The 18,339-nt window shown below is 36.5% G+C and overlaps 2 protein-coding genes across 2 annotated transcripts in view; both read right to left on the bottom strand.

Annotated features, from left to right (window-relative positions):
• Positions 1–719: 719 nt before the first annotated feature.
• plekhg2 (pleckstrin homology domain containing, family G (with RhoGef domain) member 2) lies at positions 720–6,722 on the bottom strand. The gene is made up of 4 exons (XM_056474164.1): positions 6,475–6,722; positions 4,807–6,289; positions 3,658–4,717; positions 720–3,558 (listed from the first exon to the last, which is right to left on the bottom strand). Exons 1-4 carry the CDS (start codon positions 6,676–6,678, stop codon positions 1,683–1,685), a joined length of 4,623 nt encoding a protein of 1,540 aa, XP_056330139.1. The 5' UTR covers positions 6,679–6,722; the 3' UTR covers positions 720–1,682.
• A 1,961-nt stretch (positions 6,723–8,683) lies between these two features.
• The window catches only part of LOC130242145 (pleckstrin homology domain-containing family G member 2-like), a 68,678-nt gene continuing 59,022 nt past the window's right edge, over positions 8,684–18,339 (bottom strand). Inside the window, exons 7-15 of the mRNA XM_056474166.1 lie at positions 15,200–15,350; positions 12,362–12,493; positions 12,068–12,250; positions 11,850–11,942; positions 9,439–9,525; positions 9,268–9,301; positions 9,085–9,177; positions 8,905–9,003; positions 8,684–8,757 (exon numbers count right to left, since the gene is read on the bottom strand). Of these exons, the coding sequence (XP_056330141.1) occupies positions 8,684–8,757; positions 8,905–9,003; positions 9,085–9,177; positions 9,268–9,301; positions 9,439–9,525; positions 11,850–11,942; positions 12,068–12,250; positions 12,362–12,493; positions 15,200–15,350 (946 nt within the window). The remainder of the gene's footprint in view (positions 8,758–8,904; positions 9,004–9,084; positions 9,178–9,267; positions 9,302–9,438; positions 9,526–11,849; positions 11,943–12,067; positions 12,251–12,361; positions 12,494–15,199; positions 15,351–18,339) is intronic.

Consider the following 18,339-nt stretch of genomic DNA (forward strand, 5'->3'; position numbering starts at 1 on the left):
AATTTTGTTGTGGATCTATGAATTGTATTTTGTAAATGTCTTATTTTTGAGACTGATCTGGCTCCATACTGAAATCAATGAATGGATATTATTAACAATATTGAAAGAACGTTTGTTCTTGACTTGACAGCTGGACAGCCTGGACTTTAGAGAATATTAATACTCTCCTCCTAAACATGAAATGACTATTAGCAATATGCCAAAAAAATAGGCCCAGTTTCCTCCATCTACTCTGGTCTCAGACACATAAAAGCCTTCATTACATTTTTCCATAAAAATGCCAATGGTTATATAAAAGTTTCACAATCAAGTGGGTGGGAAAAGGACGTTGTAAGCTTAATATAAAAACAAATTGTAATTAGACCTATTGCTGTTCGAAATATATATATATATATATATATATATATATATATATATATATATATATATATATATATATATATATATATATATATATATATATATATATATATATCTTCACCTAGATGTGAAATAGCCTCCTAGTTGATATTACTGTATACAGTGCCACTGACTGCATGTTTTTATGTCATCTGTAAAAACAGCTTGGCTTCCTGTAGGATTTATCATGATGTCTTGTTCAGTTTTATTGGTATAAGTTATTGTTATATATTTGCAACATACATTTTCACCTCATGCAATTCTTTATTTGCACATGGCTCATACACCCATAAACTCTAAACATAAATGAATAAGTATACTTTATATTACACAGCTTTTATTTAGATACAAGTAACAAAGGGCACATTGTCCATACAGTGTGACAATCATACATTTTTTTGAGATTAAGTACAGATAGCAGACTTTTAACATTTCTTTTCTTTTGCACGTGTGGCAGGCAGGGTGCGGAACATAAAGGCACAAATCTGAGATATACATTTAACTGGCTTAAGCATTAACTGATTGTGACAATTAAAAGAAATCAGCAATATATTACATTTAAAAACACTCTAAAAATCCAAACACAATCAAGAATCCATTTGATCAGCATCACCTTGTTTTTTGTTTTTTCTTTGGCTTGAAGGAATGCTTTATCAACGTGCAGCAAACATTTTCTTCAAAGCAGAGTATCAAATCAGATGTTTTGATGTTTGTTTTAACATCATTCAAAGCAGCGATTCATGCTCCCTTGTTTTATTAACCAAATCTTTATAAACACTGGCAATAAAAAGGTATGTTTTGTCTGAAACACGCTGTTTTCCAGACACGTCTGGACCACACTCGAGAAAAATGTGCAAAACAAAGAAAAACAAGAAGTTAAGTGCCAGAAAACCACTACTTCATAAATAAGTTCTTTATATATCACAGCCAACTGAAAGCCTTTAATGATAGAGGCTTTAGTTCAATTATATATAATACATTTGCATATTACAGAGTCTTAAAAGCAAAAACTAAACATAACAATGCTGTCAATTCATTGATGTTTTACTGGTATCTTGGCCAGGAATTAGGGATGTAGGTTAAAAAATATAATAATTAAATGACATGACTGACCATAGTATTAACTAACTGACACCCGTATTTTGTCATCTGTTAATTTTGTTTATCTGAGTGAAGTGGACCCGGATCTCCAAGCTGACTTCTCTGCTACATGCTAAAGTGCCAGATAAAGTGTCTTGAAAAATGAGGCACCATCCTAGAGCTCAGAATTCATCACTCAAAACTCAAAGCCTTTTGCAGTTTTGCATAGAGAAGTTGCAGCTATTGATGCTGACCCTTCTCTTGCTCTGGCTGTCTGCCACAGGGGTCAGAGTTTGAGTCAGGCTGACTTGTGCATTGCTAAAGGATGCTATCCTCCCACTCCCAGCAATCTGCAAATTGACAGTGGTGGCATAACTGGTCTTTAATGTTGTTTTAGACCCTTGATTAGGAACACAGTCTTCTGTTTTAACCTCGGTGTGGCACTGAATGGGAGTGTCTCTCTCGATGGGGCTGGTTGGAGCAACGTATGGACAGATAAGAGTACTCCGACATGTTGGTTCTGTACCCTCTATGTCATCTGGCTCTATCTCGGTGCAAGATAAAGCATTTGCTTCAGTATTGGGCTCTGTGTATTTAATCAACAGATCATGTACATCTGGCCAGGAAATGCCTGTAAAGTGTTTTCCGCTTGTCCTTTCGGCTGTTAGTCTGACTGGTGAAAGAGGACCAGGGCTAACAGAAGATGGGCTACCACTGTATGAACCCCCCTGAGGACTTATTAAACCCAGATCTGAACCCACTGACCATCGTCCACTTTCAGCCCAAGATCTGCGTTCGTGTCTAGTTGGACTTGGAAGGCTATCCCCTATAGCAACAAAGGGCAAACTGGTTCCTCGTAACCTCCTTTGACTCTGAGAGTTGGCTGAATAGGATGATGATCCTGTTGGAGTGGGCGAGATGATTCCAGAGCCTCTCGGTGTAGAGTTTGTTTCCACTTTTGTATGAGAAGATGCACTTGTTACTAAGGGATTCCTTGGTTGTGGATGAGCAAAGCCCCAAACATTTATAGGAATGCCAATAGGGGGAGGAGAGGTGATTCTGGGACTCCCGCATGGAGATATTGAACAAGCTGATGTTGATCTTGAGATTTCCAAAGATAAAGGTGTAAAGTAGCCACCTTGTCTGGATGCTCTAGGGTTTGGTGGCTTTGTTACCAGATGACTGGAATGGCTGGGAGCAGGTGGAGGAGAGCAGATTCGGGTGATTGGAGATTGGAGGCAAATTGAAGGGGACTGTACACGAGAACTAGGCTCAGAGGATGGGAAAGGACGAGCCACCCTATTGTGCGAGGTTGTTCGTTGAGAATCATGGAAATGAGGCAGTCCACTTACAGCTGATGGTGCTGTTTTGTTGTTGTTAGTGGCCCACCCATTATTACTTAAGCTGTTGTTATTGTTATTATTACAATTTAAACTGCTGAACGAAGGCTGTTCAAGAGCAGTGGAAGTTGGGCTGTTAATAGATGGAGCTGAATGGAGGCTAACTGGAGGTGCTGGAGATATTGACCTTTGGCTACGATAAGGAGGAGGGGACTGGACTGTTGCTGGACTAGATCGAAGACTGTTGGATCTGAATGGGGATGGACAAGACCTTGGGGGTTGACTTCCCACCCCAGTGCTGGATATGTTCCTAAATCCTGACTCCATATTTGAGTCCAAGGTGATGGGTTTTGGTGATGGCGTCCTTAGTCTTACGGAAGATGTGGGTAGAGGAGAGGATCTTACAGGTGTGGACACAGTCTGAATATGTGCACCTCTCTTGGCCATGCTTTGAGAAATTGTCTGACTGATGCAGGAGGCAGCAAGAGACTTCGTAAGAGCTGAGGTTGTTGAAGTAGGTCTGGAGCTCTGTGTACTCCTAATTGGAGAGGGTGACCTCATTCGGAGACTTGGGCTAAAGGCAGAGGGTGGTTTTGTATCTAATTTATGTTTACTACCCAAGGGAGTGATTGAAGACTTATCATTAAAAGCCTGGGATGAATATTGCCTGTGAGGAGAAAGGCCATAAGAAGTAGCATCTTGAATGTGATCCTCTGTCTGCAGTGAAGTGTATGGCACTCTGAAAAGCAAGATAAGACAAATTAAACACAGTTTTAAAACTGTATGAGCTACAAATGACAAGATATATAACTACAACTTGGTTTGTGATTTGCAGTACCTTTGAGCAATTGGAGATGATGAATTCCAATTTATAAAGGGACTTCTTGCTCCTGTGGTGGAAGGCAGATTGGAGGGTCTTTGATTTGTAAACCTTGGAAGCTCATCTAAAAGAGGTCCACCAAGTGGGGTTGAGCATGGGCTCAAAGTCTTTGAATTAATGTCTTCTTTAGATTCATCATCCTGTGGACTACACTTGCCACATGAACCAAGAAGAGGCACCAGATGTGCAAGGCTAGTTGAATCCTTCACCTGGGCTAAAGGTTTTGATTCCTCAGAGATTATCAAAGTGGATGGAACACAGTTTTTTAAGGAGGCAGCTGAATGTAATGGAAGACATGTATTTTCTTTAATAACAGAGGACACTATATGTGTTAGGTCCTCTATGTTGGTCATTTCAGTATCAGACTGGTTGGATTTCAAATGTCCTTTATCTATTTCATCTTGTTCATCAGCTATGGACAATATGCTTTCACAGTGCTGTACAACAGAGTCTATTTTCTCCTCACTGTGAGTCTCTTTACCAACATGTTTATTGACTAGTGGGTCAATAAAAACATCACTAATTGGACAAGAATTGTTCACAAAAGCAGGTTTATCCTCTTGCAATACCTGTCTTTCTGCAATCCCATATACTGGATTTGATTTGTCCCCAACATCTAAATGGTTCTCCTGAATGGACTGTAGTACACTGCTAGCATGCTCAACCAATGGCAACCCACAGATTTTGGATGGGAATTCTGATTCTGGAGTTCCAGAGTAAACTGGAAGTGGTACGGATTGATCTTTTTCATGTAGTTTAGACTCAGTCATTTCTAATGACCTGTCTGTATGGTCTGATATCACAGAGACCTGTGATTCTGTAACAGTTGCTAGTTTTTGAACTGAAGTGAAAGAGGAATCGGCAGAAGAAAAAGACAGTGAATTGGATCCAATTTCGGAGATCTCATCTAGCGGGCCAATAAGATTGCAATCATTTTCTTGGTGATAAGTTGTAGACAGCTTCTCCCTTAAAATGATATGACCAAAAGGCTCAGTAGGTGTAGTTTCTGACGATTCTTCTGCAACAAAACCATAGACAACATTAAAAAACATTGAAATATTTTTCCTTCAAGCAAGGTAATAAACTCTGTTTAAATTCAGAACTCACCTGCAGACTGGCTTATCCTCATATCCCCCTGGTGCAGCTTTATTTGCTGAGATTTGGGTGAAGTGCTCCCTTTTCTATCCACTGACCATGCTCCCCTACTTACTTGAGTTTTTTTCTGATGCAGCGGTACCTTCATGCTGCTCGCCTTGGCAGTGTACATGCGTGCAAGCATTTGCACTTTATTTAAAATCTTTTCTGAGTTTTCCACCAAGCACTGATTGACTGGTCCACTCTCAAAAAATCCTAAATCTGGTACCTCAGCCATTCCTTCATAAAGGGTTTGGCTACACGTAACCACCTTGCCATGACGAGACCATCTTCCAACTTTAATCTGACTGGGAAGGCTATCCAGGCTTCTATTAGAAGACATTCTAGATCTAGTTTTACTTGCACATTGAAGTGATGCATCTGCTGTCTCTGTGGCCTGCAGATTAGATGTGTCTGGTGTGTCTGGATCACATTGTGAACTCTCAGAGTGTTTATGCTGTACTTGGGTTGTTATGCAATTTACGGACATTTTCTCAGCAGCATCTGTATGTTCACCACAGCTGTTCTCTCTTAAGATGGGGACTTTCAAACTGCTTGGAGACTCTTGGCCAGTTCTTTCATTCTCCTTCCACAATTTCATACTGAAACCACAAACACCTTCATCCTTTTTCTCTGAGGTCTTGCTGTCAATATCTTCCACTTGATGGTCAGCATCTGAATGTGAGGGAGGAATGTCTGCATCGACAGATTTCTGATGGCTGAATGTTTGGTCAGCTTGGTCAGATACAGGGAGTATTGAAAATGCTGAGTCATTGTCAACAGTGTCTGAGCGGCCACTCTCAGACTCAACCAAACTGTCTTGACGAACACAAACATTGAATCGTGTTACAGAATCCTTCACTAATCCTGCAGGAATATGAGAAAAGCTGTTTCTTCGTGTAGACTGACCTTCCTCAACTCCTGTCTCCGCTGCCTCATAATAGCTGCGAATCTTCTCAATAATCTGCTTGTCACTTTTGGTCAGTTTTTGCTCAGGTTCTATCTTGGGAGAGCTTTCAGATGCTTTCACTGTAGTATCACTAAGAGGACAATGTGACTTGACCTCACATGCGGTCTCATTTGCAGATTTGTCAGATTTATCTTCACTTTTACTAACAGAGTTCTCATTATCTTTCTCTCCTTCACTTATGGTCTCTGGTTTGCATGATTCACTATAACTGGCCTCTTGGAATGTCAGCTCTTCTAATTGACTTTCCTCTTTTGAGACGTACAGTGTTGGTGATACTCCCTTCGGCTCATGTGGTTGAGAAATATTTTCTTCACAGGATGGATGGCTGTCCTCGTCTTGGACTGATTCAGTTTTCTCTGCATCGGATCTATGGACATTAATGATTGAATGTGTATTTTCATCCACCTCAGTTATAAGTGGTTTGGATTCCTCTAACTCCTGTGCCTCCAATGGCTGAACTTCTAAGGTCTCTGGAATCAACTGACACTATGGAAGTAAAACAAATGAAAATACCTTTTTTTAGAAGGGTACCTTAACAAATGAACAGCATTATTGCTTCAAAATCATTGCTGTAAATGAGTATACGAATAGCAAAAAAACATTGTTCTAAAGTACTTTAGCAATTATAGTCTCTGGATGTTGTTTGAGGTTTCATAACGTTTTATATATACCCCATCAGATGTCAACTCTGTCATGCCCTGCCGAACACGGCTCTGGTTAATAAACTCCATGATTTCCTCAGTAATGGATAGTGTCGGTGGTGGAGGGAGTGGTGTCATATCATCTTCATCTTGACATAAGGCCAGATCATCACGGCCAGATTCAACTTCAATGACTGAGGATGCCAGAGTACTGGTACTGCCTGAAGAGCCCATGCTATCAGCCTGTGGGCACAATTCCCCTTCACTGCCAGCTTGAGAACTCTAAATGAAAATAAGTGTTCATATAGTTAGGTCACTGTAGACCCTGGAGTAACATTCATGGCTGTGATATTATCTATGTTTCCATCCACCTATGTTAATGTGCATTTTGGATCGTCACATAAAAATACTTGATGAAAACACACCGATTTTGAAAATGCTCATAAAAATTGTATGCGCACAACTGAATAGTCTAAACTCTATATCTGATAAGATAAAGTGTGAATAAACTACAATGGAAACCCATTTACCAAATAAATCCCCTCATACACATTAAAAGCCATGTGATATCTTTTTTAAGGGGATCTTGTGTTAACAAAAGATTAGTAAATTTAAACCATGCACACGGGTTAAGAATGGTCCATGTCCATTTTTGTTATGTTAGGGATGAAAACATCCACTGAAATAAACTGCTGTAAAAAAATGCATCAGATAATTTTTTTTTTTTTTCACATTTTTGCATAAATCTGTTAATCAACCTCAGTCCTGATCAAAACTACTAAATTGCTTTGAAAATTACAGGATGTCAAAGATTTAAAAAAAAAAAAAAAACACAAAATGAGGTATTTCCAATATAAAAAGTACTTGTGGACTGGATATTTTAACCTTTTATCACAGTCTTGGACATGTGAAAGATTAATAACAACATTGGCTATTGTGCGATTTTAATTTTTCTCCTTAATTTAATGTTGGTGGCTGTTTTTGCCCCATTGACTCCTGTTATAATAACCACATTGAATTGAATTTAATTGAATTTAGTTCTGAGAACTGAGATTCATTTTTTTTTTCTCAGTCACATCAAAGTAAGTGAGTAAAGTCAATCTCACAGAGACACATACACACACTTTAATTTGCCGTTATACTCCATATGAAATCCACAAACTAAGCTTTTTTTGCACAGGCCTATCTAAAGGGTGCCAACTGTTGATCAACAGTAAAAATTACACAATTGACCTCTTCCCAACAGGGAAAACCACCAACATTTAAAAATGCCTGATTGGTATCATGGTTTTGTAATCAAAAAATGTGGTTATAATGGAAGTCAATTGGGCAAAAACAGCCACCAACAGTAAATTAGGGAGAAAAAAAAAGAAAAACTATCAAAAACAATGCATCAAAGGCAAGACTTTGACAAAAGGTAAAAAAAAATATCCAGTCCCCAACAACTTTTTATATTGGAAATACGTCGTTTTGTGTGTTTCTTCACCAAATTAGTGATCTCATTTGTGAATTTGGCAAGAGTTAAAATCCTGTAATTTTCTTAGCAATTTAGTACTGTAGTTTTGTTCAGGACTGAGGTTTATTTGTGCGAAAAAAAGAGTTTGGTTGTGCGGTCATGGGCCCGTAATAATATCTCTGGGGCCCCCAAAAAAGCGTTGGCCTTTTGCATTTAAACAAAACAGATTTATTAAACAGATATATTTATAAAAATAATATTTTAGTCACCAAACATTTTAGTAAAACTATTAAATTCAAGCTAAATATTGCAAAAAAAATTTCAATTACATTTTTAAATAATTTTGCTTCTCTTGATTTTTCCTCTTTTTAAATTTGTATTTATTATTTTTCTATATTTTCTATATATTTTCTAATTTGGATTTGGACTTGGACCATTATCGTAATTTGTTAGATTAGCTCCAGATTTGGCTTCAGTACTGACTAATCTAATGTATATGCACAAATATAATATTGTATAGCTTCCTATTAAAAATATGAATTAAAAAATAGATTTGTGAGGGGTGTACTTATATATGCTGAGCACTGTGTGTTACAGAGAAAAAAATGCAATTCTCTCACACCTTTAAAGAACCTGGATCATGAAGAGTGAAGCCATGATGGATCAGGAAAAGAAGAACAGAAACAAACATAAATGTACTTTCTTTTTAAAAGACAATAAATCTGTTTCAATTATGTTTGCTTTTTCACAATCACTTTAAAGCAATATCATCACTACAAAAAATTATCGAAAGTGAAAGTACTTCAGTTTACACTCACCGCTTTGCTGAAATGCAGCTTCTATATCTTTGGCAGGCGCTTGAGGCACATAAAGATTAGATTTTAGACTTTAATCTTTAGGAATATAATGCATCAAAGTACAAAAGTACAAGGCTATACAGCTGAGTATATACTGTAACCCCAAACATTAATTATATGTCCATTATAGAATTAAATTGTATTCACCGGACTGTCTTCTTCCACGTTTGTATGGCAGGTTGCCCTCTAACAGCATGGGAAGGCTTTTCTTGGCTTTTTCGGGGGTGTAGATGAATTCTGGTGGCTCTGTCAAGAGATTCTTGCATGAGTGGATAAATCATTGCTGTTTTCCATTCTCAGGTATCTAATTAACACTACAAGCCAGACCTGATTGCCTTCTTCCTCTGTGGTAGTTATGAACATCATCCAGTCGCGGTGACGGCATTGGCTTTCTAATTGGCTCCTGATCAAACTGTGGAGCTATAAGTATCGTACAAAGCATGAATTTAAAACAAGCACTCGATGCCTCAAGCAATGATTCAAAATGACAAGAATGCAAAGAAATCTTACACTGACAGAAGTTGTCACCAAGTACCTGCCTCGCCTGGTAAACACATACAGATTATTAGCGATCTAATGTCCTTCTGTGAACCTTGCATATCTAAACTAATGATTGCTGTGAGTGCACACTTTGAAATGTTGGGTAGTTTTACAAGGTAATGCATTAAATACTGTTATTACTTTTTGAGGCAACGATGCAGGATGGTTCTCCACGATCAATCTCTTGAGGTAATGTAGCCACAGTCGTTTCTCCTCCTGGTTTTTAGCCTACAAACAACCAAATAAGGTTTTCGTTTTTAGACGATGCACTTTTTTTAAATGTTGTTTTAAAAAATGTTGGTGATACTTTACAATACTGGTGCACTGCTATGCATTCAATTATGCTAAATCAAATCCCAGATAATCTTGCTTTAATGCTGAAATAAAACATTGGGTAATCATACGCCACAAATAAAATAGGTCAACATGAATAAAAAATTAGTAATGAATATATGAATAATTAAATAAATGTGTCTTTATAGATTAATTCCTTATAAACCTACAGTATAGTATAGTAACTAAGTGTAAATTACAACAATAGGTTATGTATTTCAACTTTTAACCATGTTTTAAGCCATGATTATCTGTAATAATAATAATAATAATAATAATAATAATAATAATAAAACATTTGCATAGCTTTATTGAGATATCAAAATACCATCATAAAAGTATCATGTTGTATCATTTTTTTTAACTTTTACTGACAGATTTCTTTAACAAAATCAGTCCAGATAATAACCACAGATACAAGATTTCTTACAATATACATATAAAACAAACAATGATTTCTATACCGACACACCCACATAATTATAACTGCATCATTTTAATTCACTTGGCCTCTGTGATAAAAGCTAAAAGCAAGAAAAAGAGAAATTATTTGTTTACCAGGCCAAACCTGATCACACTAAAAAGTCCCAACAAAATGAAAGCCCATAATCAAGTGATAATGCCTTTATGCATAAATTCAATAGAGACAATTTTTTGAGATCAACTATTTTTGCACCTGGTGTAAAATGGATAATGGAAGGAAATAAGGGTGAAATACTCAAATAAAAATTACATGTCTATGGCAAAAATGTTTGCTTTTTGCATTAACACAGCCAAAACAATCACAACTACTAGAATGAAAAAAGACAAACATGAACATTTTTTTTGCTATGTAATAAAATCTGCTGATTTACATAAATGATTTTGGGAGAATCAGTACTAAAAACTTAAAATATGAAATAAAAAAAGAATACCTTTTTAACTTTTATTTAATGTTTACAATGCAAATACAATTGGATCCACTTATTTGGTTAACAAAGCAAGTCTCTCATATAATATCTCTACAAAAAGACAGAAATTATTACTTTACGAACTACATTGTAAATAAATCATATGAACATTTTCATATCAGTCAATGATATTACTGAAATTAATTTTAAAACCGAATAAATTTACAATCATTTACAAGTAAATAAATAGACTCAATGATGGGCTAAACAATCTGTGAATTTCTGCATGTGCAAATTCCGTGTAGACCTATTTATAACTAATGATTTTATAACTTTGTTTTTACATCATTTGTTGAAAGGGCCATGAAACCCCCCTCTTTTGATTCTAGTCTACCTCAGAATTAAAAAAAAAAATGCTCCAAGGTGGCCGTGGAACTCTGCGAGCAGAGGGAGGAGTGACTGTGGCCAGTAGAGCAGGGGAAAAAGAGCGGAGCAAACAACTGTTGACAGTTGGCTCACAAAATAAAGCACAGATCGTAAAGAGACGCATGTCCTGCTACATGTCCTGCTACATTTGTTATTCGGAATTTTATGTACACATTACCACAATTTGTTTTATCATTATAAAGATAACCATGTAAACACTTTAAATGAGGACTTCTCTCTTTCTCAATCCCCAGGTCTGAATGCAGACACAGTGGTTAGCAGTGCAGCAGGTCTCTTGCCCTGTCTATTCCAACCATTATCCTGCTAGTAATCTGGAGGATTAAACGTAGGCGAACACAGCAGCACCGATATAGGCGGTGTGTCTGAATGATAATGAACTCAAATGATAAAAGCCAAAGTTTGCCATTCTTCAATTCTTGTACAGCTCTCTCGACAAAAATGCCTGCTGCAAACCAACAACTTTGCTGTATCGGCCCTGACCTAATCGTAGGGAAAAACATGCAACAAACCCTGTGGATCATGGAAGCAAACACATAAGACCTGTGCCGTGTGCTGCACCCCAGTAATTGGGTCTCACAGCTTGGCAGGTCTGCCTTGCCTTCAGAAAGCATGTGCCCTCATGAATAATTATAAAGGAGGGTCTTCTCATAGGATAAGAAAACTCGCAGATTCGCGATACGTCACCGATTTTGATCGGAAGATGAAAAACAGTTTTTTTCCACAGTTAAAGCTGGCAGGTGCTAATGCCGTCTTCACTGATGCTTAACACACGCAAATCTGTTAAAATTTAAAAAAAATGTACTCCAGGGTGTCTTGAACCTTTAAGTACCTGACTATGAATTACTTGCACTTCAAATGACTGTACTTCAGAAAATATTTTACCTGAACAACATGTTGCTGTTTTGGAATAGTTTGGTCAGACACCTTAAAGCAGAGGGGATCCTTCATATTTTCCACTAAGAGCAGATTACAGCACTTGAAACAAACACAAGAGAGAAAAAAACATGAGCCTGCATAGTCTAAATCCTGAAAGCGAAATGTTTATTTGTAGACATTAATAGAACAGAACGAAAGTACAATGACAAATGATGGTGACTTACAAATATGTGAGTACTGTAGATGAAATGATCCAGCCTCTTCTTGGCAATGAGGAGCATTTTGTCAAAAAGAAAGAATGCTCTTTCCTTTTTCACACGCTGAACCCGGAAGGAACCTTCAAGAACCAGCTCTCCAAAACCACTGAGGTCAGGACCAGTCCAGTTCAGCAGCAAGCTCTCAATCTCCTATTTAAAAACACAAAAATTGGCATTTGAATTAAATACATTGAAATCTCAAAGTTACAAAACATCTGATACTGTAAACAGTCGTAGAGAGAATATAATATATGGTATTACCTGCAGTCTGATTGCATGTTCCTGCTTCCTCTTCATGTCATTGATGTACCAGGCCACTGCTGTCATGGTTATAATGGCATCTTCCACCACCTCATAGCCAGGGTCACTTTTATCAAAGTGTTTGGAAAGCTCCTACCACAAGAGGGCGACAAGACGTCAGCTGTGCAGTCAAAAGTAGAGTGCTAAAGTGTGGTAAATTAGCATGGCCCCATTTTCCCATCTGGTAGATGTCAAAGCAACACTATCTGTCACCAAAAAGCATTAGAGGCGAGCAGAGCATGAACTAATGTGGAGTTATTTGTATCACACATGGTTAAAACCCCATTTCCACACATGCTAGCATAACAAAACTAACTCTGTTTGCTAGCAGCTATATCTACACAATAGTGGAAAAATGTGGCAAGCTTCAAAACACATTTGAAGGTATTTGCAAGGGTATATGGTCAAGGTCTGAGAACTTTGATCGATCTTAATCTCAGTTTTTAGGTTTTATTTAAAATGAGACAAAACTGCTATGATGCGTCGCTAAATAGCATAAGACACTAATTGGTATTAGCCTAAATTCCAGTTGAGCAGATCGGAAATATTGTAACACTGAATTACAATGTGTTATTAGAATCACTGTTATTAGATTTATTCTATTCTATTTCTGAATGTCTGATAGTTTTTCTTCATCTATTTGCTTACTTTTTTAAACTACTGTATTACTGTGCACTATTCAAGTAGGCCCGGGCCCAAAATGATAACATTTTAAATAAATAAAAAAAAAAACAGCATTCGATTTTTGAAAGCAACTAATTTAATCTTATTGAGAAAATTTGGTAACACTTTATTTTGATGGTCCATTTGAGTATTAGTAGACTGTCTGCCGAATATCTGTTGATACTGCTCCTTCAACAGGCATTTAATTGACTATAAGAAACTTTGCAAGTACATGTCAACATACACTAACCATAACCCCAACCCCAACCCTGACCCCAAACTAACAGTCTACTTATAATCTAATGAGAATTTGTTGTAATGTAACTTAAATTCAACAAATGGACCATCAAAATAAAGTGTGACATATAATTAAAATTATATAAGTTTGTGTTTTATATATTGTTCTTTAGATGAGATAACATTTTAAGCAGGGTTATGTTACAACCTGCCCTTCAGTTATACAAAAAACCCCACCTATGGGGCATGTTGTCATATCTTACTCTCAAATCCTTTAAAGTAAGCAATGAACCAAAGCCCATATATTTATATTAGACAAATGTAAAACTAATTTCATTCATTCATTCATTCATTTTCTTTTGGACTTAGTCCCCTTTAATAATCTGGGGTCGTCACATGCGGAATGAACCGCCAACTTATCCAGCAAATGTTTTACGCAGCGGATGCCCTTCCATCCGCAACCCAACACTAGGAAACACCCATACACTCTTGCAGTCACAAACATGTAAACATAGACTCCACACAAAAATGCCAACTGACCCAGCTGGGGCTCGAACCAGCGACTTTCTTGCTGTGAGCCGATCGTTTGACCCACTGCGCCACCGTGACGCCCCAATTTAATTAATTTATTTGTTTTATTTATTTATACAGGTCAATGCACAACATGGGCAGGATGTTGTAACAAAATTAACAATATTACGTTTAAAAATAGTACAATACACACTTACAGACATACATGCAATACATCATAGTCAATAAGATTAAATCAAATCAATGATTACATATTTGATTTTCCTTTAGCCAAGCTTTAAGCACAATTATACAAATATTAAAAGTGGTACTCTCTCTAACATGCACTGGTATTTTATTCCATCCTTCTGCTGCTCTAACTGAAAAAACAGATTGCCCAACAACAGTCAATACTCTGAACCCCATGTGGATTCTCCAATGCTGATATGGAAAAAAAAAGCTACACTTTAAAAAGTTCAGAATTTTGTGATTTCCATGAGTTTTCTGTTTGTTTGTTTTTATGGTTATGAATTGTATTATGGGGCCTTGATCTGTTGACTTTTTATGTTGAAAATTTAACAGATTTTAACAGATAGTTAGTGATTTCAAACTATATTTTCATTCGTTCATTCTTTCATTTTCTTTTCGGCTTCGTTCCTTTATTAATCTGGGGTCACCACAGTGGAATGAACCGCCAACTTATCCAGCATTTGTTTTATGCAGCGGATGCCCTTCTAGCTGCAACCCATCACTGGGAAACATCCACACACACTCATTCACACACATACACTATGGACAATTTTGGCTTACCCAATTCACCTATACCGCATGTCTTTGGGCTTGTGGGGGAAACCGGAGCTCCCGGAGGAAACCCACGCGAACACGGGGAGAACATGCAAACTCCACACAGAAATGCCAACTGACCCAGCCGAGGCTCGAACCAGTGACCTTCTTGCTGTGAGGCGACAGCGCTACCCACAAATAATATTTTCTTTAAGAAATTATATATAGAGAATTAAGTGAGTAAAATAACTGAAAAATATACTGGCAGTTTGTTACCAGTTTTTTGTACTGTAATTTACAACAACAACACGGATAATATATCAGAACTATTTAACATGTCGATAAAAGTCACTTTTTCCAAACATTTCAATATCATAAGTTGTTGTCAAAAAGATCAGGGTCCCTGTAAGTAAGTATAAATTAAATAATTTAATTTAATTTAATTTAATTTAATTTAATTTAATTTAATTTAATTTAATTTAATTTAATTTAATTTAATTTAATTTAATTTAATTTAATTTAATTTAATTTAAAAAATAATTAATCACAAAAAAAGGTAAAGCTGTTAATTTACAGATATTTCTTCATTAATAATTGCCGTTGTACCTGCAGCAGGAGGTGGTATTTAAGGATCCTCTGCACTGGTTTTAGCAGGTAGGTCTCCAGAGGCAACGAGTGACACAAGGTGGCCTGTCTTTCCTGGAAGAAGCGCACCAGGCTCTCGTTCTTCATGCAGTCCCGCAGGACGGTCACTGAGCTGAACGGAAACAGGGAGGAAGAGATTTAAACAGGGTGGTCTACTGGGAGATTCATCAGTTTTGGCAGCTTTGCCTGACAGCACTTCATCTCATCATAAGGCCTGCGGTAATGCATTCAGCTGATGGCCCTGTAAACCTACTGTACAAATATCAGCGCAGACACCGTTTGTGTTCAGCCAAAGAACACCAAAATCTGGCATTTTGCACACTTGTTGTAAACCTACATACTGATGGTTTATACAGTAAGTAAGAATGGAGTTAATGATGACTTTTAAATGTTTCTTTTATAGCACTTACATACACCATATTTTAGATTTATTCATGTGTATTCTGAAAGTTTTACAGGGGGATATGTTTTGGTGTAATTTTTGAGATAAAAAGAATACTATTACCTGATAAATTACTGATAAAAAGAAATGACCAAAATATAATTTGTAAAACAATCTTTGAATTTAAGATGCCAAAAAATAAAATAAGAATAAAACTTCATCCAGTGTTCAGATTTTGGTGTTTTTGTAGGCTATATTTTGTTGTATCTATGTTATATTCTGCTTGTGCACGCTTTTGTACATTTTTTCAGATTTTGATGCTACACTGTAAAACCCAACAAGTTAAGGCAACTCAAACTGTTTGAGGAAACCGATTGCTTCGAACCATTTGAGTTAAAAAAAAAAACAATCTATATGAGTACTGTGAACTTTACTCCATTTAAGTTGAAGTAATGAGGTATTTAACTCATTACCTTTAACACTGAGTTCAAAACTTTATTCAAATGAATTGAATTAATTAAAATTAAATGAATTAACATTCAGTAAATTAGGAGTTAACTACGTTAATTTCATTTGATAAAGTTGACTGTTGGGCTTTACAGTGTAGACATGTATGCAAATGATAAATAAATAAATGACAAGTTTAATAAAATAAGGCTTCATTTTTATAAGTACACATAATATGTCAAAATTTGTAACATAAGAACTGCTCACATAACTTATTAATTACGTTATCAATTGATCAATCAATAATCTGACAATAACTATTTTTTTTTAGATTCAGGAATAGTTCATCCAGAAATGTAAATTTACTCACCCTGAACTGTTTTCAAATTGTTTCTTTACTCTGTTAAACACAAAAGAAACTTGTAACCATTGACTTCCATAGTATTTTTTCTTCTTCCTACTATGGAAGTCAACGGTTACAAGTTTTCCAACTTTCTTCAAAATATCTTCTTTAATGTTCAACAGTAGAAAGAAACTTAAAGAAGTATTAAAGGGTGAATAAATTAATATAAATATAAATATATTTAGATTTTTATCTCTTTCAATCAGGGGTTTTAAAACTGTGGGCCACGCCCCACCAGATGGACGCTAACACCTACTAAGGAGGGCGCAAGACATTGAGTCATGCACTCGAGTAAATTATGATGACTATTTTTATGCATTCACTAGAGTGAATCTGATTAATGTTAGCTCCACATCTAACTATCAGGCACCTGTAGAGTTAATGCGTTAGAGTAAAAAGATACACAAATATAATGGACCGGTGCTTTTTAAAAAATAATGATGGTGAATAAAAGTAAAACCGGTGAGCGTCTGACAAAAAGTGCCCTTCTGAATCAATTCAGCAGGATGCCGTTCTGGATCTTTCCCTAACTTTGAAGACACTACTGACTACGTTTACAAGGACATCTGTTATCTAGTTATTTTCCTTAATAGAAAATAATATAATTAAGGTGTTTACCTGAAGTGCTTTCATGTAAGAGTTTCATGTAATTTTGGGTGACTTTAACTACAGTTCGGCAGTATCACTTTCACTCATGAACATATCATTCATTCCCCCGTGACAAACTGGGGTATTAGACACAAAAAAGGAGTAAGGACTGGTGGAAGAGTTTTATGGAATTTAATAACGTACGCCGAATGCAAAGAAAAAAACCTTCGCTTATCACGATGTGCGGTAATAGTTTGATTGAGTTGTTTACTTCAATAATGCCATAATATATGCATACTCCACGTCTTAATTTCATTGCTGTTTAGTTCAGTTATCCGACTTTAGTCGGATTAAGGTAATCAAAAAAATCGGGGGGCGCGAGTGAAATTGGCCAAACTTGGGGTGGGGGTGTGTGTCCTAAAAGGTTGAAAACCCCTGCTTTAAATCATAGGTCTCAAACTCAATTCCTGGAGGGCCGCAGCTCTGCACAGTTTTGCTCCAACCCTAATCAAACACACCTGATCCAACTAATCAAGGTGGTCAAGTCTACTCTTGAACACCTTAATTAGTTGGATCATGTGTGTTCAAATAGTGTCGGTGCAAAACTGTGCAGAGCTGCGGCCCTCCAGGAATTGAGTTTAAAACCTATGCTTTAGATATTGTGTATTAATATGCAACAACTAATTCTCTGAAGGTGGATCGAAATCAGCTGTAGCAGAACATCTGTTGCTGCTGCTGTACCAGAGGCTCATGGGAATACTAAGAGAAGGGGCTGAAAGTATTTCCAAGTACTCATCACCCAAGCATGTCTGCCTCTGATACGTCTAATTTTTCCACTAGACATATAGCTAACATTGCCTAATTAAAACCACACATCGTCATTCTTCAGAAATATCTTACATGACTGTACATCACTGCGGCTGACTTCTACATCACATGAATCTAATTACGCTTTCCACAAAAACGCTATAGAGACGCAATAGAGATGATGAGTTTTCAACAATATGATTATGGTTTAGCTATTTAATAAGTTTTAAAATAATAATATGATATTTCCCTCAAAGAATTGGTGTTGATTCAACTCAAATTTGGATAAAAGTTGGATAAAAAAAAAAAACAGACTGAAAATCAACAGCCATTTGGAGTGTTGAAATAATACTTGAACTTTAAATAACATTTTCATGTGTTTAAATGTAAATAACTTTTGTGATTCAAAGTTTTCAGAGCCACATAATCCTCTAGGAATCATTCTAATAGGAATTAGGAAACATTACTTATCAT

This window comes from Danio aesculapii, chromosome 15, assembly GCF_903798145.1.
Source record: "Danio aesculapii chromosome 15, fDanAes4.1, whole genome shotgun sequence".
NCBI lineage: Eukaryota > Metazoa > Chordata > Actinopteri > Cypriniformes > Danionidae > Danio > Danio aesculapii.

Excerpts from the sequence above, each read along its gene's own strand:
- plekhg2 (XM_056474164.1), bottom strand. The coding sequence starts at position 6,678 with ATGGGCTCTTCAGGCAGTACCAGTACTCTGGCATCCTCAGTCATTGAA. Across the intron at positions 6,290-6,474 it reads CAGAGTTGACATCTGATGGG|TGTCAGTTGATTCCAGAGAC; the intron begins GTATATATAAAA and ends TTACTTCCATAG. Across the intron at positions 4,718-4,806 it reads GAGGATAAGCCAGTCTGCAG|AAGAATCGTCAGAAACTACA; the intron begins GTGAGTTCTGAA and ends GTTTTGTTGCAG.